Source organism: Leuresthes tenuis, unplaced genomic scaffold, assembly GCF_036924035.1.
Source record: "Leuresthes tenuis unplaced genomic scaffold, fLeuTen1.0.hap1 SCAF_17, whole genome shotgun sequence".
Taxonomy (NCBI): Eukaryota; Metazoa; Chordata; class Actinopteri; order Atheriniformes; family Atherinopsidae; genus Leuresthes; species Leuresthes tenuis.
The window spans coordinates 14,070,970-14,096,539 of record NW_027325371.1 but is presented as its reverse complement, the minus strand read 5'-3'; the positions used below and the strand labels follow the sequence as shown (position 1 = coordinate 14,096,539).

Below are 25,570 nucleotides of genomic sequence, written 5' to 3'. Positions count from 1 at the left end.
TGTGTTTTTAAACATCTAACCATGTTTTTCCATCCTTAGCTAAATCATTTAAAAGTATAACATAAACATGTGCATAAACTGGACCACTACCTGTAATGTGTACAAAGTAGTAATACAATAGTAGAGAGAAGCAAGTCAATGTAAAGACAAAAAGAAAAGAAAGTGAAATAAAACAGTATTGAGGTTGAACAGCAATACTGAACCAGTAATGCAGGAAAGGGATTTTAATGTGCTATGACAAAGTCAGTTTTGTTGCAGATGTGTTCCTAACCTTGACCATTTCATTACAAATTGGAGGTCCCTTGACTAATCTCCTGAACATGACAATTTAAGAATAAGACTAAGATTCAAAAAGTATCAACTTTTCCTATTTGGTTACCTTTAACTCAATAAAGAAAGATGAACTAAAATTACCATGGTGAAGTTCAGAGCTGAAGTTGATCTATATCTTTTTCATAAACCTTGGGAATTGAAAAATGAATGATTAAGAGACGGAAACAGATAAACTAAAACTCAGGATAAAAAAGACTGATGCATACTCTGGATTCTGTCTGGTTTGGCCCGTTGGAATTTACTGAGCAATGTTTTTGTGTCTGCCTGTGTGTCTGATTGTCTAACCTGAGGGCTTGTCTGTTCCTAAGGTTGGAAGCAGTCTATGCAAAGTTCAACTGACTCTCCCACACCTCACTGATGACAACTGGTTTGCAAGAATCATGGCTATTAAACTCTATAAACCGGTAACTTTAGCACCAGATGAAGGCAAAACACGTGTTTGATCTAATAAATCAGACACAAACAGAGGAAGCAATGCTAAAAACTATGACGTGTTTTTAATCATTTAGTTGCATCGAGCCCTGTTGGGCATGAGCCTAATGATTTGTTAAAAAAAATTTTAATATGAAAGATAAATGGATGTGCAAATGTCACATGTAGAGAAGTTATAATTGGAGAATAATGTGACCAAGTAATAGCGATGAAAATGTTTTGAGAAATAGTTTGGCGGTGGGCATCACTGGCTGGATAAAAGGATGGAAGTGGTTGAGTAAGTCTGAACTAGTGACAGAAATGGAGGAAGGGAAAATGAGTGTGAGGGTGGGTGTTAAGTAATGACACATTTATTCACTTGACTGAAAACAAGCTGGAAATGGACTTCTCAGGGAACATGTAAGGGACATAGTGTGAAAGGGGACATTGTTCCCTGTCGTGTCTATACTTTAGACTGCAATAATAAAAATTTTTAACAATTTATTAAGCAAATTTTACGTGCGTGAGGATTTACATGCTTTCAGTTTCAATTACAGCTCAAAACCATCAAAAGGAAAAGAATGAAAACATTAATGTTACGGGTCATACTCCTTTTAATGTGTGATATGAATATATAAAACATGGGTTGTACGAGTCTTTCATTTGGACAAGTTGCCAACCACAGCACGACGCAGAATTTGAATAATGAAACTACTGGCGTCATGTGAGGTCCTGCTGTGTTGATCTCTTCATTTCAAAGACTTACAGGGTAAAAGTGAGCTCAGGGAGATGAGAGGACAGCAGGGTGTGACCTTGAAGTGGAGTCACAGAAAAAGCCAGCTGTGTAGGTTTTGTAGGATTCGGCGTATGTGTTTATGGATGGGTTATTTCTAAAATAGATATGACAGTTACAGAAGCCACTGGTCCATCTCTCATGAGAGGGCTCCATCATCCACTCATCAGATGACACAGTAGTTGACATCTTATTGTTACTCAAGGTCCCACTCAAAACCACCATAAAAGGTAATATGATACATCCCTGTTTTTATTTCAGTCTCACTCTGTAACTATAATTTCCAAACAAGCTCAAACCAGGATGATCAATGATATCAAAAAATATGGATGTGTGACTTCTTGTGAGTTTCTGTCATATTTCAGCAGGTGAACTGGATATTCATTTTGGTGTAAATGTTAAACACACATTCACAGTAATGTGAACATTAATGTCTGTTTGGAGTGTGATAGACTGTTTTGGGGATATTTTCTTACCATGCCTGCATTGAGGAGCCTGCTGGGAAATGCACCCCTGTTGTCTGCACAAATGCCAAAGATGTAGATGATGTAACAAGACAAAAGTGCACTTCACGAAGCACACTTGTGTTTACCAACCCTGCTGAGAGAGAGAGAGAAAAAAAGAAAGAGTGCAAAGAAAAATGGCAAACATCCAGACTACTTTTTGACTAGTTTGCTCTTAATTCAGCAACTTCTGCAAGGAACAAGTTGCACTTTCAACACAATACACCATGCAAAAAAGATAATGAATCTGTAATGAGGTATCTCCTGCATGTTTAAACCCTGTTGGCAATTTCATGACCTTAGAACAAATTATACTTGGACCTGAGGTATGATAATCTGTTATTACGCTTTAACTTTTTTCTCTTCTTTGGTTTAGTTGCTCTGACCACCTTTGGGATGTTAACCAATACTCCAATGTCAAAGTCTTGGTCTTTGACAGCTCTGCTTCATGGTAAATTCTGAAATGAACTTCAAAATAAACCAATTCTATTACTGCAGACCGGGAGAAACTGTGCATTTAATGATTTTGATTTAGCAGTTCCTTTCATGTCAACACAATGTTGTGTGTTTTTGCTGACAGAATGTGGAACTTGCTACCCCATCAAGCTAGAAAATGCTGATTTCTATCTCTAGATGTTCTGAGACAGTCTATTTCAGGGCAAGCAGTAATATTTTCCCAATCCCTTAAAATTTGCACATCAAGTTAAATTTGAAGAAAAACAAGAAGTAGAAAAGAAACTGAATGAAAAATTTGATTGAGAAAGTAGTGGTCCAGATGGGAAACAAGCAGTATGTCTGCTTGGTGACAGCTGAGCATTGGTCCACTTGTACTGTTAGCCTCCTGAAGCATCTTCTTTGCCACTTGTTACTTTACCCTCTTCTATATCTTCACATTCATGTGTTTTGCACCTTAATTTTTCTAAGAATTCAGCATAATTTCATTTATTGTCAGACATCAAACAAATCCCACAAACATCACTGAAAACTATTTTAGACCATCTCTTGATAGTGGTGTCTCTAATACCAAACTCTTGAATCCCAAACCTGGCAAATTACTAATGAAAGGATAATTGGTCTTTTACGAGTCTTGCATAACTGGAACTATCATGTCCATGTCCTCACGTTGCTGGACGAGCCATCAAAATATTCTTGGGTTGTGGGGTAAAAATGCAATAATAGTCTTTTTTTATTATCATAGGATGTTCTCGTAAAATGGTGTCAAGTGGCAAGGTTTTGGTATTAGATCTTTACAACTATTCACCAAAAGAACCAGGGTCCCATTTCATTTCTTTAGTTCATCAAATTTAACTTAACATGTTTCAGTTTGGGTGTATGTGCATTCATTTTTCTGTGGTAATGGTGTCTTGCTATAAAGACTTGATGAATTTAGCTGCCACGTAGAGGTTGAGTGCCTATTTTAAAATGCTAACAAAGGAGCATTGAACAGAGTGGAAAGAATATGATTGCAACAGAAACTTGCTGGTTATTATGCTTATCTTATAAACCACTTTTAATGTCTTGGGGATAAAGGGAAAAAGTGATTAATTATTATTGTGGCTCCAGTGCCTCATTCTCAATGCATATCGTTGAAAATAATAATGAAATCATATCCAGTGGCTTGGGAGGTTAAATTAACACCTTGTCCAAAGCTATGACAACAATACCCTAACAGTGAAAGAGAACTGTTGCAGAGTCTAATAAATCAGCTACTTTGTTGCTCGGCTCTTTTGCAGTGGCAGTGTGCTGTCATATTAGCTTTCTAGATGTCAGAATGTGATGCCTCAGAGGGAGATCAAGGCTGTATCTCTTTCAGAAGAGCTGAAGCTGGATCACTGCTCAACCAAACAAAAGTAATGCACATGAATAAAAATGATGATACTGTTAGTGAGGTGTCACCTCCAATAATACATGTTCTCTTCTTGCAATATTACTGTCTATGCATCAAGAGGCACTGATGTTGTTCCCACTTCACTCAAATTACAACTTTCTGTGTCAACATGACCAGACTATGTGGCGCTTCGGCTACAGAACCCTATTGCAATTTTCCAGCTCGTTTTTCTTTCTTTTTTTCTTTTTTTGCCAGCGTAAATCTATTCTCTCCATCTATGACTCATTGATCCTTAATACCTCCCATGAATGTACAGTCGAATTCGAAGGTTTTTGCAGGCGATCCCTTATCTCGTTTTCAAGTAGGCTACCCTTGAGGGCCCAGAGAGCCCTCTCTGATAACCAGCAGATTATTTTGGCCTTTCATTAAGGATGTGCGGTGGGAATACCTACACATTATCCACTATATACAATAGGCTATGGGCTATTATTTGGGCAGCGACGAGTTCCAGGTTGTGTCACCGCCCTCTGGCTGCTCGCAGAGTAGTTGCAGCCTCAAACGCTTTCTACACGGAGCTTTTCATCCCTGAAGCTCGCCTTTCTTGTCACTAGTGCTACTTGTATGTGCGGACGTAGCCAATCTCTTCCTCATGACGCCACTGAGGCTGGGCTCAGATGGCTTCGATCATAATATTTAACAGACCCACCCTGGATGAACACTTGGAAGGAAGTCAAGGCAGCGTTGAGAGGACAAATCACGACCAGGATCCGAGCACCTGCCAGCCTGCGTCTGATTTGACTTCAGCGAGACTCGCAGACAGCAGCAGCTTTGTCAAGAAGTGGGGCAGCATCCAAGCATCTCGTCGCGGATGACCTGTTCTTTTGGGGAATATTCCCTTTTTCTTTTTGATTGTAAATTAATTTTAACACACCAGGAAGGCTGATTTTTGTGGACTACGTGAAATCAATCTTTACTGTGACTTTTTTTCCCCCTCTTGAATACAGTTATGTCACGTTTGACATCTCATTCTGCGCTGACAGCAACACAAGGAAGCAGATTTGAGGAAGACTGCCGATGCTTTCAACGGGACCTTTCTCCCTTTTGCAACAGCTTCTGAAAGATTTTATTTAGTCTTCCGTCTCCCAACAGAGCAGCCTGTTTAACAACGCGATAAACGAGGAGCACTTTTTAAACCGCTGCCCGTGAAGTGTCCAGTTTTCACCATGTGTTGGTTTATCCACCTGTCGGAAAATGAAGAATTGGGACCATTGTGAATAATAAAGACTACCAAACATGATGGAATTTTTAACATGGGTTGCTGCTCATTATGTGTGACATGCTCATAGAAAATCATAGTATTATTACAGCCTTCTCGTAGAATAACACTGTTAGACATCAATGTCGGTGCCGTAAGGTGCGCTGCTCTTAAAGCTTACTCTGTGTAAAGAAAGATATATTCATAACCATGATATTGTTTCGTAAATTCAGAGTGCTGATACTCATGGTGTTTTTAGTCGCATGCACCATGCACATCATGATAGACTTGTTACCAAAACTGGAGAAGAGGGCGGCTGGAGCGGACAGCGCGGACGGCGGCTGTCAGTGCGCCCACCACGCGGGCAGGGAGGCGCGGGGCTGGGGGAAGCAGCACGCCAGGTCTGCGGCCGAAGCGGGCTGGCCTAATAAGCACACGCTGCGAATCCTGCAGGATTTCAGCAACGAGCCGAGCTCCAACCTCACATCACATTCCCTGGAAAAGATAACAGCCGCCGGGGACAAAGCGGACTCCCTCGGGCGTATGAGACAATCGGTGGTGAAAGCGGAGGACCACAAACCGCTTATAGGGGACGCGAGCGGGGGTCGGACCATGTCAGCCCACAGTATCTCTCGACTGTCTGCTCTGTTTGAGCATCCTTTATACAAGATTGCCCTTCCTCCCCTCACGGACGATGACACTTTATTTAATGTCAATACTGACATCAGGTTTTATCCCAGAGCAACAGGGAACCTTGGATGGTAAGATGATGAGCATTAAACGTCAGGGCTTTAAGTGTGACAGAGAGCAGCCAGGTGTTTTTTGTATGATTAACTGTTCTATCTATCTCATTGATATGGTCTGTTGTCTGAAACACACTTGACTTATTGGCCTACATATTCATTGTACTTGTAGTATCCCTACTGTCTACATGTACAGCCTCTTTCTACTCTTTAAACCTTGCCCTCTCTTTCTCACGCTTGTTTTTTCCAGGCACAATGAAGAAGGGAACGAGGATGAGGATGAATTTTCTCCAACTGCAGAGGGGACGGCAGAGTCTTACCCCAACTGGCTGCGCTTCCACATTGGCATCAACCGCTACGAGCTGTACCCCAGACACAGTCCTGTGCTGGACGCTCTGCTGAAGGACTTGGTCACACAGAAGATCACCAGCGTGGGTGAGTCAATCAGGCAGAGACATGTTAAGGGTGGCAGTTTAGGAGATGGTGAGATTTACTGACCAATTAGACTGAGGCAACAGGCCTGTTACAGATGACACGTTTTCTACTTATATATAAGAAATTGCCCCTTCTTGTTGTCCAGCTCCAACAGCAACATCCAAGCCTCTATCTAGTTTGTTTTTCATTGCAGTAAAAAGTCCTGCTTAGAAATGTATGATATCCTGTAATATAATGCCACTTTGGAAGGTTTTTCACTTCAGGGCTCATTTTGAAATCTAAACTGAATAAAGACTAGAGATCAGTTTTTGCCTATGGGAACTTTAACAGGTTATTATGGAATGTTTACACCTTTTTATTTAAATATTTTTCTTTTCAGTTCATCCAATTATAGTATTAAGTTGTTGATTAAATGTTCGCATTAAGATCAAATTCCACTGGGTTTTGCAAGAAAACTCTAATGGATTAAACTCACAACCATACTGATTGGCCTTCTTACTTATTGAGCTAAAGATGCAATGAACAAATTTATAAGTGTGATCTTACTGATAATGTAATTAAAGACAATGGTCGTAGCAGAAATAACTCTACTTCTGCGTGGAGGTTAAAGCAGTAAGCACATATTCTTTTTTCCCATTTTAGGTGTACAAATGTTCACATATCAACACACTGAAAGCTTGTGGTTGGCAGTACACAACCTTTGTAGTTCCGTATTCATAGCAAGGTTTGTATCATGTTTGGCACTCTTGGACCAAAAAAAAAAAGTCTTAGACTTTCACTCTGACAATCAGTCTTTTCTTTTTATTTAGAAATCAATGAAATAACAGTCAGTGCTGACTGCATTGTCTGTTTTTATAAAAGACATGTCTATTATAAGACTGCTCTGTGTTTGTTACATTGTTATCACCGTGGCCACATTTCTTTTGAGAATTTGCGGCTGACAATTATGTCCACAATGCTATGTGAAACTGTTTGTTTGGTTGCTAATCATTTTACTATGGTGTTCTTTCTCTAAATGTGATAATTACTGTAACTACCTGTGCCTGCAGTGTCTGTCTGTGGCAAAGAAAAACAGTACAGTGTCTGCATCCTTGGAAGCATGTATTACAGTGCCCTTTAATTAGCATACGCACTCACCACTTATCTGTCTCACTAAAAGGAGAAAACAGTGACGACATTAGAAAGTTTCCTTCTTCAGCACTTTCTCCGAAACATTTCCTCGTTCTATGTGTCTGTGTCTCTGCTGGGGCATGCTGTGGCCATTTGTTCATGCTTCAGCTTAACTCATAAATCATACCCGCAGGAGCGCATGGAGGCACACGTGAAAGAGGGATGGATTTATGATCATAGCACGAGAGGGGAATCTGAAACTGGTGGGCGATGCCTGGAGCTCTCTCAAAGACTAGCAAACGGGAAGGTGTAAGAAAAAAAAACAAGTGCGTCGATTTATTTGTGGTACCTTGAAGAAACAGGGCGAGACAGATAGTTGGCTCAACACCAGCATATAGACTCTCACGCAAACAGATCAGGGAGTCTAAAAAATGCCCTGTTAAACTTTGTTGTTGAAGTCATGTGTGATTACATGTCAGCCCAGCCACAATCCAGAGAAACAATCAAACAAGCTTTACCAGGGCTTTTCAGCGAGGATTACCTTTTATAGTTTTCAAATAAAAACTAAAATGTTCCAATGCAAGCATTGAGCAGTGCACTGAGGTCAGTTCTCTGGAAAGCTTGGCTTATGTATCCAAGATCATAGCTTTAAACATAGTTCAGTGATTTCCAATCTGTTGAAGGTTTAAGGCTTCCTGTATAGAAGCATCAAGTGTAAAGATTACTTTTAAGGATTACAGTGCAACACCATCCACTTGACCTGGCCTTTGTAAATCTTGATAAATGTGTAGGCCTAATGTTCGTGTGTGTTCTTTGGCTTTGATTTCACCCATTTTTTTCCCTCTGTCAGAAAGAAAAGGCACTACACTTGAGGTTATGTAGGTGGTGCTGTTGCATGCAACAGTGTATGACAAAAAAATCCAGAAGCTTTTGAAAATGAGTCACAGTAAAACGGGAGGCTTGCCAGCACTGAGTAAGATGAATCAAGACAGACAGCATAACAGAGAGAGAGATTGTGAATACAAGGGCGACATATACAAACAAAAAAGTGGGGAAAAAATGTCAGAAACAAACCGTGAGAGCTCTTCAAACAAAACAGCAAGAGGGTCAATAAATACAACTCAGTGTAGGAGGTTGTGTGCAACCAGCATCTCAGGCAGCAATCCAGTCAGTAAAATTGGTCCTCCACAGGGGGCTTATGCTGATATTGGGGTTAGGCAAAAGCACTGTGTTGTGTAATATGCTTAAGTTAATATGCTGTAATAAACGGGCAAATCCCCTAAAAGCCTGTCTATTGTGAAAGAAACACAAGGCATTTAGACAGGCCTGGCGGTCCCTTTGTTTGAGTCACAGAAGGGCAGGAAGCTCACAGTCGGTCTCCATCACCCTCCGGGAAACACCATGGACATGACTGATAGTCAGAGACATAGGCTCTGGCTCCACTCCCCGCAGACGAGACGTCACTGACAATGTGTGCAATCAATGAAGAGTTACAGAGAAATACGTGGTTACTGCTTCCCTCACAGCCACTTCAGTTGTTCAAAAGATGCATACGTCCTACAAGAAGTCAGAGTCTCTTCATATAATTTAGACATATCTTTCATTTTGTGGTCAGCCATTCATTTAACTCAGAACTAGCCACAGTTGCAAGCAAATGCTTTGCATGCCACTTTTTGCTGCTTTTGAGCTCAGTCTCACACAATTCCTATAACTGCCACGATTTTACTTTGATTGTGCAGTGTTTGGTAAATCGGTCAGCAGATGTGCAAACCCTGTAATGACTCAATGCAAAATTGCATATTCCACATTGGCAAATAACAAAACAGTTGTGCATATGCATGACTGTTTCCATGCCTGTGTGTGTGTTTATGCTTTGAACTGTTTAGAGTACAATCTAACATCTCACTTGTTTTTCTCCCAGCCATGAAATCAGGAGGCACCCAGCTGAAGCTGATCATGACTTTCCAGAACTATGGACAAGCGCTGTTCAAGCCAATGAAGTAAGTAATATGGGAATGTGCTGCATGATTCACAGGTAGACAACATTTTGATACAGTTGGCTACACTGTCCGGTTGTTTTAGATATTATGACTCTTGTTGGAATACCTTTAGTAAAACACCCAGCTGTAGTTTATTTGCTTTGAATATATCTTTTAGATTATCTACCACCAAATATCTTTTTCGATACAATTTAAGGGTACAGTCTGAGGAGGACTGCACACAATCTCATGCAAGTTGCCAAGTAATGCTTCTGCATCTTGCGCCGTGTTAATATATCTTCCCTCTACGTGGTCTTTCTCTGGTGGAGAATCGTCCGTCTGCTTTTTAATTAACATCAACAGGCTTATGTGTTAATTAAGATGAGCATTGAGCCATCATGAAGATGTCTTTAGGGAGGCATACGTGCCGGCAAAAGCACATTGCACTTGAAAAAGAAATCGCTTTCCTCTCAGCTGTCTGAGTTTTTCCTGATGAATTCCCATGTCAAAATGGATAAACAATGTCCAGGTCAACTGGGCTGCAATCACAAGTAATTGTTCACGAGTCTGGTTTGATTGCCATGAAATGCAGAAAGGTTTTCTGCATGAGAGGTCCTGTTGAGAGTATTAGATTGTCGAAGGGAGAGGGAAAGTGAAGGAGTAAAAGAGGTGAAACAATAAAAACAGTCCAAGGCAGGTGTGTGTTTTTGTATTTCAGTGCTTGCAGGATTAGTGAGTGAAGCTTTTGAAGCCTCAAAATGTCGTAACCTGACAGCCTCGCCTGACATAGTTTGTGATGGTTCTTTAAGTCTAGCATCAAAAGCCCATTTTTGTACCAGACAAAGTTACATTACTGTAAGGAAAAACAAAGGATAAGGAGTTTAAAAATGTGGGCTCTGTATTATTGTGAGAATGAATGCCGAAATGCTGAGAAATGCTGTCAGGGATTAATTTATGGGGAGGCTGCAAAGTATTTAACTTTAAACTTTATTCAGCTAGAGTTGTGTGTGCATTTTCCTCTTTCAGCCTTTCTTCATTTCGATACAGTGCCTTTTTCCCTTCGTGTTTACATCAAACAGTAGTGGTTGCAGTTCGCAGTTGCACATTTCCCTCATTTCAAGGTCAGTTAATTAATTTTAGAGCACAAGACATTGTGTACAAAGTTTCCCTCAGAGAATACAGTTCAGACTATGACAATTCTTGCACCTCTTGCAAACCTTTCATGTCAACATCAACACCCAGCAGACTAAATCAACATAGTCATATCTGACAAGACTTGTGGCTATCCTAGGTTTGTAGTGTATGTTTGCCTCAGTGATTCATGGGTAGACTGTGCACAACATGGGCAATCAGACAATATGTGTGCGTGTATGAGTTGTACTTAAGTGTAACTGTGGCGATAGGATGTGTCACAGATGGGAGCATTGTGAGGCTTGGTCAGGCTGGTGCTCACAGCAGAGCATACTGTAAACTGTATCAGGAGATAGTCATGCATCACTGGCTGTGGAACATTGTCCATTTATATCTGCCTGCATTTAGGTTGGTCAGACAGAATACAGTTGAGTGGATGCCTTTTTTGGAAAATACTCCATGAAAATATATGAAAACATAATTGCAACTCATAGGAATTCTAAACAAACACTAGTAACACTAGTAAAACTACCTTTTAAACTTCATTTAGTGGATATTTGTTGTTTTATTGTCAAAGAATAGTATGTTTTCAGTGCATTCTCTACTCATTGAATTATTAAAGTCTCAGGTTAGCATTGTGACAAATCAGTCAATTGATTACGATTGAATGGTTAAATTGTTTATGCAAGAAATTCTATCAAAATTAGATAATTATAGCAACAATTGTATAAATAATGCTTTCTAACAACATTTATAAATGCAAAAGAGAAGTTCTGATTTCTTGCTTTAGAGATGAGTAAAGCAGTCATTCTCAAATGCTATTGGAAAGAGATTTGACAGTAATTACATGTCAGTTTCTGATTCACAAGCCACAGATTCCTACAGCTCTTTGTGTAGCCTGTCAAATTTGATTCAAGCTTCTTGCTTTAAACGTCACAATCGTGTGTCTGCAGTGTTTACAGATACTAAACAAAACTCCTCGAAGTGGAATTACAAAAATAAAGATTTTTTCTGTCAGATATAATGTAGAAAAATAACCTTTGTTCTGCTTTTGTTGAACCACATCATGAGCTTTTGTTGTTTCTGTAATATTCATCAGTCCCACTTTTATTTTAGGAATTGTGGTGCATTCTGGGTACAGTAGTTTAGAACTTTCCTGTGATGCAGTGATTTCCTTCACCCTCCCTACTCTGCTGCATCAAGAGATGCTTCAGAGAAGCTTTGATATTTTGGGCCTCTTTTGAGGCTGATGCAAATCTCCATACTGTCATGGGTTAGGAGACTGCAAAAGCTGACAGCTTGCCAGACATGCAAGACTCCTCCACAAGACGTTTTTCTTTGTGTAGGTCTGGTACAATATTCAATATTCTTTGTTTTATCTGTCTAAATATCTTTGTGTTTTAAAGCCTGAGCCCACAGTGCAGTAGAGGATGCTAATTTAGTTTCCAAATGTCAGTTTACCTGAGATCTTAAGTCATAATGGCTTGTTTTCCCTAACAAATATATTCTCCCCTGAATTTTGTGATCTATTATTCTCTAAGAGTTTTGAAACATATCCAATTATTCTCAGTGGTGGTTATTGTAAATCATACAAGAGGTGCTGCTGCAGAACTTAAGATATCCTATACACCCTGACTGAACAAATGTATATGAAGCATGAGGGAATCTTTAAAAAACAGTTCTCTCAGCCATTTAAAGTGAATGTAAGAAAGGCTAAACTTGAACTCAAGACTCGAGAGTAAGAAGACTTTATGGTAAAAATGATCAAAGGCTGTCCAGGATGTCAGAGAAAGTGCCATGTAAACAGAGCATGCACTGACTTTGGAAGACAGATGAGAAGTTGATATAGTCAAGAGAGATGGAGAGAACTGCCAACTTGTCAAGGAACTGGGTCTTCCAGCTGGAACCAGGTTACAGGCCGGGAGGAGACCCCCCTCATGCCTGATCTTCATGTCTATCTGGCTCACATCTCTCGTACCCATTTTTCACTGCCAAGTTCCTGGTTGTGGTGTGCGCACATCCCCTGATGTTCATATCATGCGAAATGGATTTCTCAGATGAGGGTCTGAGGGTTTGACAGAGAAGGTGAAACCGTAGGGTATGCAAATAAAAAGTTCTTATATGCGTAAACACATATAACACATGTGACATACTGCGGCGCTATATAGGGCACACATGTCCAACCTGTTGCACTGCAGGGAATTAAATATGTCCTTATGTTCAGGAATTTGATCGGTTTGACATGCTTGAGCTCTTCGAGCTACGAAAGTCAGCAATGTTTGCTGGGAAGCCTCATAGCTGCAACACCCAAGAGGCAGTTTTGCCTCCTTTACCATCTACAGGCAGTTTGATAGCACAAGTCCATCGCAGCCCACCACCATAAGAGCCTATATGTCTCTAGCAGTTGGGTTACGAGTGACATTTCTGCATGGATATTTATGGAACATTCTTTCATGGCTGAAGTTGTATTATCAGGTGATAACCTCTGCCGACATTGACCTGATCGTGAAATATCTCATTATTACTGATTTTCATGTATTGTTGTAAAAGCTTGGAATGCCTTATAGTTTTTATGATAATTTAGATCCCGCAGAGTTCATCCTCCTCCTGCAAATGTTCTCTCTGTGTGAAAATCTAAAGTGTAATCTTCTCTGATCACATGAAAGTCTAGTAAAGCAACTCAGATAACAAGCATCTGTGGACCAAATAACAATAAACTCTAGTCCATAAATTTATTTTAATGGCTTTCATACAGGAGATGATATCTAATGGAAACCCAATAAAATCCAAATAAAAGAAAGGATAAATACCCTGACATTATCATGCTGTTCTTGTTGAATAATGTGTGTACATTTACAGGAAGGCATAAACACATATTAACAAGTAGAGGCATTTGATTAAAAGCAAGCAAGACCTTCACTCCACATCCCCACAAAACCCCCTCCTGAATACGATACATTGTCTTTGTTTAAAGCCTAAAGGCAAAAATGTTAACATCTTACTTTTTTTCTTTGGTAGTCACTCATTTAACGGGGTTTCCCTAAAGATTTCCCACATGAACCTTTCCAATGCTGCTGGCTGTCATTTATTAGACACACTTTCAAGAAGTGCTGTCTAAACTCCTCTTTGGATGCAGTCACATACACAGATGAGATGTGTTACTATAGACAGCTGTTCGCACAGCTGCAGCACACACATACTGTATATGTACACACAAGCTGCAAAGAGAATGTTTTTGTGGGGGTTATGGAGTTCGTGCACCCTCCATCCCCCACGGCTGGTACTGGAAAATACGCGAACAGTGAGCCAAGCTGCAGCTGTAACAACTCACTCAGAGCTGTGGGTATATTACACAGGAGGTGATGACTGCAAGCCCACACTCAGCCTACAAACACGAAAGAAAACCAGCTCACTCACTCTCAGCTACTCACCATTTAACATTTCCCTGATGATTTTCTCTGTGACAAGTCAAAACGCCTACAGCTTACAAATGAAGTGTCAATTTTTTTCCCATTAACATCCTCACTGTCTAGTCCACAGTGTTTTTAATGTTTGTGACCTGGATCTTACATTTTATGAAAAAGCTTCTGCTGAATTGTCACATCCATCTTTTCCCCTGCTGACAGGTTATGTAAACTTTTACTGCATGATTTTTGTGGCTTAATCAGCCTTTCTATGTGAAAGCTGCTTGGCAGGGAAAGAGTCTTCAGCTTTTGAGTAGGCCCCTACTGTGCTATCTTGACTGCCAGGGGACAGAGCAGCAGCTCAGGATGCCAAGCAATTTGTCTGTTCAAATCAATGACAATCATCCATGAAGCAGGTGGGGTTTGTTCATGAGTAGGGACAGATAGAGGAGGCTATACATTTCAAGTGAAGGGTTTGTGTATGTGTGTGTCCAGCTTGCCCTTTCAAATGAATCCATCTTGTCTATTCTTTGTGTCCCATCACTTAAGGGAATCAAAAAACTGCAAACAAATGCACATTAATACTTCAGTGTTAATTTGTATCTAGAGTAGAGAGTCTCAAACAGTTTTCTTTCTCGATGGAATTGCTCTGCAAGTACAGTCCCACTAAATGTAAATGTAAGAAAAACAATAAGAATTTTGTAATGCACCATATTTGCGCAGTTCAAACTCCAAAATGGCCAGCTCACTCACATGACATTTTCTCTGACATGCCTTTTACCATTTCTGAAATAGCTAATGATTTGTTGTAAAAAAAATCCCCAATAGTAATGAATGCAATAGTAAAGTATTCAGAGCTACAGCTTAACTTAAATTCTACTAATTCTACCTGATTCTTAAATTCTTTAATTCCGAGTGGGAGAAGCTGAAAAATTCAAAATAAAAAAGATTTCTTTAATCTGCGCTCACACTGCAGGCACCATTTTTTTCATCCAAAATGTTTTTCATCATTTGTGCTAGAGTCCTCCAAATGGCAGGAAAGTGCCGAGCTGACCCATAGGCTGTAATACAAAGTGTGTGCAGGATTTTCACAGGAAAACACATGTACTGTATTTCAACTTACCTTTATCTTTAAATATTTTCTCAAGAAAAATAAACATAACACTAATGTGTACAGAGAAGCCTTGCAGGGGTCATGGTTTCAGAGTCAAGTCACTGGGAGCTACTGTTGTACTTTAAATAGCAGCAGTTTAAGACAACATTTTAGTGAAAATGTCTCGTCTGAGTCAGATAGAACGTTGCACTTAACCTCACTATGGTAACATTGCCAGACACTTAGAACTCGTAGCTAATGGACATTCAGTAATCATCAGCTTCTCTCTCTCTGTTCTGTGTATACATACTTTGATGGACTCAGCTTAAACTTTTTGACTGTTAGCAAGAGACAGTGGAGAGGCAATCTCAGCAATCCCAATTGCAACGTAAGCTACATGACAAAATTTGTTTGCAATGTGTTTCTGCAATAGTAGCAGGCTGAGAAACAGTTTGATGGTGCCTAACAGTGTTGTAAAAACATTTCTGAAAGAAGCCAACTGTCAGCTTGAGCATACTGACTTCTGTGTTGGGATTAGACACTTTTTTTTCTTAATGCTGTTCAAGAAAGGTGCTATTGCAAAAGAATATTTTCAGGAATAGAATTGGGGCGTTACGCTGTTCTAAAACAGATGAAAAGAATTCTATCCAACCTTGTAGTGTCTGCTTACAGTTTTAGGAGCAGAGGATTTAAACTTGAATTACACAAGATAATGAAAGTGGTGACTATGGAAATACATGTCACTTCCCAATTTACTAAATATTTGTTATCAGACATGATAAGTACAAGTTGAATCTTTATGGAACGGTAGCACAGTATGTAGTGAGAAATTATATGACAAAGTTGTGCAGGGCATCTACTATTTATATCATTACATGTAATGTAGGATAGTGGAGCTATAATGCTTTAACCACATTTTATCAAACTTACAACTGTCAAAACTTACAACTGTCAAATTTCTGCATATTCATACTCGTAGGAAACTTTGCGTCAAAGCTGTCCTACCTTCAAGTCATTGGTATTCTAATTAAAGAGGTACACTACAACAGTAATCCTATGTGTAACTTGTTATTTTATGACGTAACTATGGCTCTGTGCTGAGAGAATAAAGTGCAGAGAAACATACAAAACAAATATAGCTTCTTCTATCAAACAATATCTGCTGTGTTTTTCATTTTCTATGTTTAATTGTCCCTCTCTCAGACACACAAAATCAGTGCTCTGTTTTTAGGCATCCCCAACATCTGCTTCTCATGCAGCTTTGTACTTGTAGCCAGGGTGCCACAGAGAGCCATCCCCAGCAGCTCTTCTCTAGGCTTTGAGCACTGCTGACTCCCTCTGAAGGTCTTTAAGATTAATTTGGGTTTTAAGCTGTGCTAATGTGGATGAGGATTGCTCATCTTACACAGCCTCCCTCCCCCCCATCCCCTCCCCACACTCCTCTTTCATCCCCTCTCCTCCCTCCTCCCTTTTATTTCCTCTATCAAAGACTTTTGTGCAGTCCAGCCTTGGGCAGACACTATTGTAAAGTTAGTATTCTCACCGCGGCTTTCTTCCACGATGTCAGTTTCAAATATTTTCTTTTGCCTCGCTCGCTCTTTGCTGTATATTTTTCTATTTCGGGTATCCATGTCAACAAAGTCTTTTAATGAAATTCTCAGTCTTGCAGCAACACACTGTGAGGTTGCTTTACAAAGTCGTGTGTTCAAACTCGGTGTTTATAGCTGTGTGTGTGTGTGTTTGCTCAGTGCAATCAGTGTGTGGGCGCTGTGACCTCATGTGGGTTGTGAGATGAGCCAGTTAATTAGTGCTGTGTTGACAGTCATGAAACTAGCTGCAATTCAGCGGTTTGTTATATCTGCGAATCCATCGACACACACACACATACACGATTTGAGAATTTACATAAGCTCTGTGATGCCTTCATAAAGTCTGTGGCAGAATTTCAGCATGGGCTATTTTAATTGAAGTGTCAATCATTCATCTTTGTTCTGCTTGTTATCTAATTATGTCTCATCATTAAAGTGTGTGTTTGGGTGCTCTGACACTTTTGGGTGTTCTGCAATCAGTCATTTTTTATCAGTCACATCTGTCATAATTATCACTTAATTTTCTGCCGTTTTCAATAGATGTTCTTGTCATCTTCCTCCTCCTCTCTGTGCTCTGTTGGGTGTCTATTCTTGATTCAGGAGGTCGGCAGCGTAGCATCTGGCACTGAAGGTATCTGAACGTCAACTTAAATCTCAAATAACTTTTGTTTTTGACAGCCGTACTCACATAGACACCGACACGCCGAGGGCTGTCTTATTTTAGACTCCCCTCACAGCCTCCTGTTTCACACATACACACTTCACATAAAGACTTCTCTCATGAAGGTTTTACTAGGTCAGCTCCTGAGGTAGTGGTGTTTCTCATCACCATCCCTTCCTTCCTCCGTCTTGCTGTCCGTCCTCCTCTCTGTCTCCACCTCCCGACCATGCTTCTTTTCTGACTTGTTTGTTTGATTCGCTGAGGCGGTACTAATCCTCGGCTTGTCACTCGCCTCCGTTTAGAGCCTTTCTGCTCTGTATTTTTAGATCCTCTCCATTTTTGCCCTCCGTTTAACAAGTGTTTATGCACTCTCAGAGTAATATGACAGAGCTGTGAGTTGCCTTGCTGTAATGTGATTACATGCCCGCAGAGTTGCAGGAAATGATATTATGAGTGACGGGACTGATGTCTGATTGTCTGAATACTCGCGTTGCAGCATTTCGGCCATATTCCCAGATTTCAGCTTTTTACTTCGTGACTACAGTGTTATCATTACCCTCATCAAGAGTCAGATTGCAAACAACTAATTTCATACATGTGCAATTTTCATAAAGGCATTATCACCCACTAATGTGTCCTTTATTTCAGTGATTTTACAATATATATATCTATAATATACATTGTAATATATATTGTATATATCATATATATATATATAAATATATAAATAGTGTGGCTGTGTATACTACATTGTAATATATATTGTATATATCATATATATATATATAAATATATAAATAGTGTGGCTGTGTATACAACCTTAACAACACCTCAATAGATGTAAGTTTCTTTACATTTACAATTCAAATCTATTCTTATTTTAACATTAAATGCATCTCTAACTTGAGATTCAGATTCAGAAACAATGAAGATTTTTTTTCTGTTGTCCTCAGATACATGTCATTCTCTGATATTCTCTGAGTTCTATTTTAATATTTTGACACAAGCTGTCAAAATGGGATCTGTTGATCTGTGTCCTCAGACATGAGTTAATCTGTATCTGGACGAGAAATTAAAAGCATAGAGATTTACAGCGTCGCAGAATTTGTCCTGTCACAAAAGGAGTTTTGTACGTTTCTGTGAGAAGTTTACATGTTTGCCTCCTACATGAGACTTCTCTCCATGTGCTCCAGCTTCCTCTTACAGTCCAACTACAAGCATGTAAAGTTAATGTTAATTAGTTAGAAAAACATCATCGTTTGCTGTGAAACAGACCATATGATCACATCTACCACAATGAACAAATGGCATTTTTCTTGTTTATCAGGTACAAAATGCAAAAGTGTGTTGCAGGCACAAAATATCCCTCTCTCTGAGATGTGTTTTTTTCTGAAACTTGTCCAAAATGAAAAATAGAGGAAATTCATGTCCATCAGCATACATACAGGTACTATCATTTCATGCATGTTGCATATCTTATCATGGCAACATGTTGGATATTAGAATCACGTACCTATATGTGTGTAGTTCTTGTGCCTGTTTGTGAGTGTTCATGCCTGTGGATTGACACAGTCCATGTCCTGATGCTACCACCCCCCACCCACTGTCCACTGTGCTGCACCACATCCAAGTGTATCATATTTTTGCATTTGTGCACGCTTGCTCTGGATTCTGACATGGTTTGTTGTTCACCCATCCTACTGTATCATATTATTATAGTCTAAAATACTAGATGGGGGAATTCCTAGGCTTCCCACAAGGAATGCTGCTGCCATATTTGTCTGGAATGCTGGAATGCTTCAGACATCCCAAATGAGCATTTCTTTTTATGAAGCAAGGCTTGCCGGCCAAGTATTGACTTGTTGTGAAGAGTATCACTGTATTCTAAGCAGGTATAGCTTCTGGATATGCATAAATTTCCCAGGTTGATTATCTTAAATGAGCATTGATGAGTGTTGTATTGATTTTAGGGAGTTTTCAAATGCCATTGAATACTTTGGGGACTCCACTTCTGTGATGAAGATCATACATTTTATCGGTTTATCTAAAAGAGACAACTACTCCCTATATGGTATAAAATATTGCTTTTAAGCCTTTCAAAAAGGCTGTAATTGTTATAATTGTTTGAACATAGACAAAAAGGAGATTTTTTTTTCAATGTTATTACAGCTGTATGAAAATGACTCTTATTTCATTCTTACTTTGTCACTGTAGTTTTTTAACAAAGGGACCACACACACTGCACTACCCCTTACGAGGCACGCTATCATTAGATAACAACCTTTCCCAGGTAGATCTATCACAGTCTACCTGCATGTCTCTCCAAGCTGAATGAATGAAACAACAGTTCTTCAACAGAGAGAAAGCATTGTATGTCTGTAACTTGGGCCTTTTGTGATAGCTACATAATAGTTAATACATCCATTGTGGGCCAGGCCTGTGCTTGTCTAAGCTTGTCCCATGCAAGGTGGCAATTAGGCTGTGCGTGACTTCCCTGTCAGGGGGTCAGGAAAGGGTAGGAGAATGCAGCCTTTGTCTACCAATTAAACCAGAGGAGAGGAGGAGCATTCTCGCTGGCTTCACCCATTGTCAGGTCAGGATGTAGGAGGGGCTGCCGTGGTGATGTCTGATATTACTAGGATGGGGAAGCAGGAACCTGATCCAGTAGTTTGTCTAGGTTGCCCCTCCCATTCTACCTTCCTACCCTCCTTTTTGTAGCTTTATGTAGCAGTGATACAAACAGAGGACTCTCTGTGCTGTAGGTGCAGGGAGACTCTCACTCAGTGTTACTGCTGGTGGGAAGATTGTTGAGAAAAGGAATGAAACTTGGACTTGTGAAAAAGTACACATTTGTGTTTTTAGATGTAAGAAACAGGCAGAGTAAGGTATCATTTCCCAGATTATTGATGTCAATTACACTTGCATTTGAGAGAATTATGTAAATTACAGTTTGAATGAACAAATTACAAATAATCAACTGGCATACAATATTGTACACCTTTTCAGGAGTAACAGTATTAGTAAACTGGAGTTGAGACTGCACTTCCATTGATCCATTGACAGCATGCTAATCCCTGCACCCCGACATTCTCACATTCGCACACTATGCTCCTAGACATACTTTAACATGTTAGCGTGCTAAAAGATTATTTGTACCATAGACTGTATATGAAATTTGACATTTAGCCATTTGCATGTCAGTTTTTTTAATCTGTAAATTATGAATCATGGACTGTGGTTCTGCTTAAATTATTATTTTATCCTAAAGGGGACCAAAATGTATAATATGAACAAACTCATCTTCATTTATGTAGCACTTTCTCAAAAGCAGGTGCAACCCAAAGTGCTTTTACTACTTTTAGGAGAATTATTTGGACATTTAGCACAAATGACATTATATTAGTTTCATCTGGATGTGAAAAATTCATGGACAAGTTTTTCAGCTTCAACTTGGGACACAATACACCATATTTCTGTCATATTACACTGATTAGATCTGTATAAAGTCAAAAATGACTCAAAGACTCCACACAGTTGTATTGGAAGCCAATGAAATGCATCCAAAGTAGCAAAATTGTTAGATAGTGAAGATCTGTCATTCATTCTAAGGCCAAAAACAATAACCTCAGTTCTACCATGTAATGAATACCATAACTAACTCAGGTTTGTGTGGAGGACATGCTGTTTATGAGCATAAACTGGAACCTATCAAATGGATATAATACTAGTCCAAAGCAGTACCCTTAATGCCAATGATACGTTCAAATCTTTGTAGTAAGATATTGTGCTCAATGGTGTCAAATGTAGCACTGGAATCTAACAGGACCCACACGGAAACAAGACCATTGTCAGATGCATAAATAGGCTTGTCTGTAATAACAATAACAGTTAAAATGTGTTTGTAGAATGCTTTCCATCAAAGTACTTTCCAGTAAACACAGACAAAGATTTAAGATAATCAGTTACAAATAATTGTTACCAACTGATTCTGATTATTACTGTTAACTGGGTATTCCACAAGGTTGATGCACAGTATGAAAATATTCATAAAATAATACTCACTCACCCATTGTTTTTGCTGAGCCTTGGGACCTCCAGAAGACCAATCCCCTGAGAGCGCAGTGACTGGATGGGTACAAATGGCCTCACAAGGCTAGTTAAATCACAGTCATTTAATATTCTATAAGCTATCTGCAGCTCTTTCAAATATGCTCCAACCTGAACTGGAAGCCAATAAAGCAAAACAAGCTCAGCTATAATGTGATCATATTCAGACAAGCCAGTCATGCAAGCAAGCTGTTTGTAACTTTAACTAACCCAGTTCTGGTACAGTGATGTGCTCTAAATCCAGACTGAAACTCTCCAAATAAGCTACAATCCTATGAGTGTGTATTGAATTGTTTTAAAACAACGTTTCAAAGATTTTAGAACTCGAAGGAAGGTGTAGTTAGGTGTAGTTTTGCAATAAGGTAAATTATCAGTATTAAGTTTTTTACAGCTACCTGTGGTACTGGTATGTAACCAGTTAGTGGAGACAGACTGATCTGAACAAGTGCAGAGGTGTTTATTAGGGGTAGACCATTCTTAAATAGTCTGGTTGGAATGGGGTTCAGTCGACACATCAATGCTTTAGGAGCCCTGACTGCTTATATATTATCTCATTAAGGTCAATAGGAGAAAAACAATGGAAGTTACTAAATCAGGCGCTACACCAGTTTCTAAGGCCATAGCACCAGGCAGTCAAGTTGTGTTGACTTTTGAATGAGAAAGGCAGATTTTTTTCTCTAATAGAAGAATACGATGAACAACAGCACTTTGGCTCTTTGTTAGCTACTGTGCTGAAAATGAATTTATTCTTATTCTCCAAGAGTTATTCTTATTTACCTCTTTTAGTAGTGAATGGCATGATGTTGAGGTTCTAAGTAAGGCTTTTTATATGCTGAAAAAAAATCTTTCCAAGCTAGAATGCATTCTAAAACTCTAAAACAGAAAGTTACGTCCTTTGAAGTTTTCTGGCCTTGTGGTTTAAGATGTGTCATTGTGGATTGTACAAAGGACTCTACCTTCTTTGACTTACTATTATCTTCTTTTAAGGAGCCACAGCATCAAGAGTCAAATGTAGTGAGGTTGCTGCACACTAAACCTGACAGGCCAGTTGAGTGGGAGTAAAGTGTGGAAAGCTGCCTTTAGAAATGTTCATGCATGTTGGTGGAAGAAATGAAGACAATACTGATATACTATTGGTGTGGCTGAGTGGTGTAGTGTTTTAAATGTTATGGTAATTTAAAACCCACAAATAATTAGGCTTTACAAAGTGCAAAGATGATATAAGGCCAGTGTGTCATGACAGTATTTGACCAGTAACAGACAAATACAGGGACATTTTTGGAAACTCTTTTGCTTCAACAGCTGCCTTTTTACCACCAGCTCATAGGAGTTGGACGTTTGATTTGCTTCCTTCTCCTTTGAGCATCTGCAACCCTTGTAGATGCAGTGCAAAAGTGTTTGGGTGGTGTATTGGACTAATTGCCTTAACTGACTGCACCTAACCGTGTCAGCTTTCTGCTGGAGATTATTTTTGAGTCTGCTAGATTTTAAATGTTGTTTTTTTTTTTTTTTTTAAATAAACACCCCGTTTTTGTCTGAAGTCAGAGATCAATTTCTAGTTTATATTTTTACCTACAAGCCAGGCTATTAATATCACTCAGCACACACGAAAATGGGCTTAAAGATATCCTTTAATGCATTGTCTGAGATAGCTACTAAATGTCCAGAGATTTGTCAGAAATCAATTGTTGTTTTTAGTAGGAAGTCTGCTCCTCGGTCCTTTCACATACTCATTAACTCTATTTATCCTCAAGTGCACTGGATGTGTTCCATCCCACTTAGCTCTTACACAAGCATAAATGCAACCCTTGGAACTGTTTTTCCAGTCCTTTCACCACTTCCTCCTTTGCCACCATCACCCACTCATGACCACAATGACATCTCTCAGCCACCACTTAGCCTCTGATAGATGGTTTCTATTTAGGAGACGGCATCTGACCACAAACCACAGAGCACAACAAGACTGTTGACAGGTCTAAATAGAAAAGTTCAGCTGTGGAGGAAACAAAGCGCGATTTGGGGGCCTTGCCCACAAAATAGCTTCCTGAATACAGTATTTTGATTGCTTTCTTTGGTAGAAATATCAAAGTTTTGAGTTTTGTGTAGTTAGGTTTCACTCTGTAGTTTATTCTGGGATACTGAAGAAAGGCAGCCCTGAAAGCTAAAAACAACAGCCCTCTAAAACTGAGCTTTTTCCTGCTATAAGTTATGAATGAACTGCTGGAGCTAGTAACTCTTTGCCCTAAACAGAGCAGGTTATAACAACTTCTCTAAGCTTCAAGGGTAATTAACATATTCATTTTGGAGGTAAAAAGAAACGACTAAATCAAATGCTTTGTGGTCCTCCATCATTAACAAGACTCACCTCAAACTAATCACAGTGGGGAAATGGTAACAAGTCTTTCAAGTATTTCTGGACTCTTGCATTTAAGTCTTCAGAGATGGTCAAAAATAAACCGTGTGGACCTGCTGTTGTGTACATATGCGTTTGTGGCTTTGACTTCATACATGCTTGTGTCTAACATTTCTTGTGGTGCATTTAGATGAAGGAGATGGGAGGAGGGGAAAAAAGGAGTGGGGATTAATGGAGATGCTTTTGCAGATACAAGACTCGCTGGTTTATATTTAGAGCACCTTAAAGGATAATTCTGCTTAATTTCAACCAGAGGCCTCGTTAATAAAATAATCAAAGAATCATTTTGATCTTAAGTATGACTTGAGCAGGAAAACACATCTACGTAGTTGTTTTCTGAAACCTGACTTTGACATGAAAGCCATCAACTTGTTTTCATTCTCACAGCTTTACATGTTGCCAGTTTGTCAGAACCGCTTGGCAGCACATATCAATACAGTGAGAAACCTTTAGGGTCTGTTTTCAACACAGTGGGAAACTATAGTTAATCTATGTATCTCCATCATTGTCCATGCACCAGATTCACATTGTGAAGCGATCTATTTAAAGAAAAACAACACTGTTGTCAAAATAAAGCTTAGCAGACACCCTAAGATAACCAAATGCAGAATGAATAGGAAATGTAAAGCAGAATAACAATAATGATTAAAATGAAAAAATAACCATCAATAACTCATTTGAAACTTGTGTTTCATGTGCGTTATGATTTCCCACCAACTCCCTCAATGACATTGGAGGATTAGCTATAATTGATTACTAACATTGTACCACTGACATCAAACTCACCTTATTCTTATCTAAAAAAAAACACAGCTTCACGAAATAGCAGTATTTGTTACTCTACGAGACAAAGTTGAAATTATCTCAAAAGCAAAGTCCAGACCTTATAAAATAGCAAGGCATGTGTTGTTATTTAAAGTTCATTGAGGATTTATAGTTCCTGAATGTTATATGCTCATCTCTTTTGAGCATAGAACATAAGCAGCACACCATCTAAAAAAACTAGGTTCAAGGATGTCTTCAAGTATGAGTCTAAGAACATGAGACATCGAGTGTATTTTCTTTTAATGTTGTTCTATCTGCTTGCATCAGTGCACACTAAAGGAATGAATGGTAGAACAATTTAAATTAAGTTGGGTTTTTTTAAAGCAGCAGGGAGTTCAAGCTAGTCACCTTAATGGACATCATCATGCTAATTTGTGCCCATTCTTATTTTCAAAAATTTCTGCATCAGACTTAAGATGCAAAGTTTGCGTGACTCATAGTGCTACAACTGCCCTCTGAATTGTTGAACAATAGTCTGTTGTGAGCCTGTGGTGATGGTTAGAGAGGTAGATCATTTTGGGATGGGCAAAAAACAGGTGATATTAAAATTGGTTTGAAGTGGTTTGCATGTGAAAGAGAAGAATAGCATAAGAGTAAATGTGTGTGTGTGTTTTCCTTATCTATGGGTCAAGATAACAGGATTGTTTTGGATGAGACATGTTGAGATGTTCACCCCCACAGATGGGCAAAGATAACAGACGTCTAAAATGCTTACACAATCCAATTAACTTCTCTTGGCCCAAGCTGAACAGACGCTCCACGAATTGGCTGAAAGAAGCTTGAGTGTGCGTGTACTTGCACGTGTGTGTTGAGACGGTGGAAAATTAAGCTTCCCAGGATTTAACATAATATTCTCTAATTGGCATTCACTGTTCGGCAGCTACTTAGCGTTAATCAAATAAATTCTGTATGGTTTATACCTCAGGCCAATTTAGAGGATGGACCTGCTTGCGGAGC

The 25,570-nt window shown here is 39.3% G+C and overlaps 2 protein-coding genes across 2 annotated transcripts in view; both read left to right on the top strand.

The window, feature by feature from the left end:
• rps2 (ribosomal protein S2) overlaps positions 1-25,570 on the top strand; it is a 196,996-nt gene that overhangs the window by 27,534 nt on the left and 143,892 nt on the right. The gene's annotated exons all lie outside the window — the stretch shown is intronic.
• The window catches only part of LOC140273474 (extracellular serine/threonine protein kinase FAM20C-like), a 39,979-nt gene continuing 18,832 nt past the window's right edge, over positions 4,424-25,570 (top strand). Inside the window, exons 1-3 of the mRNA XM_072369057.1 lie at positions 4,424-5,884; positions 6,117-6,301; positions 9,333-9,411. Coding sequence (XP_072225158.1) covers positions 5,334-5,884; positions 6,117-6,301; positions 9,333-9,411 — 815 coding nt within the window. The 5' untranslated portion in view covers positions 4,424-5,333. The remainder of the gene's footprint in view (positions 5,885-6,116; positions 6,302-9,332; positions 9,412-25,570) is intronic.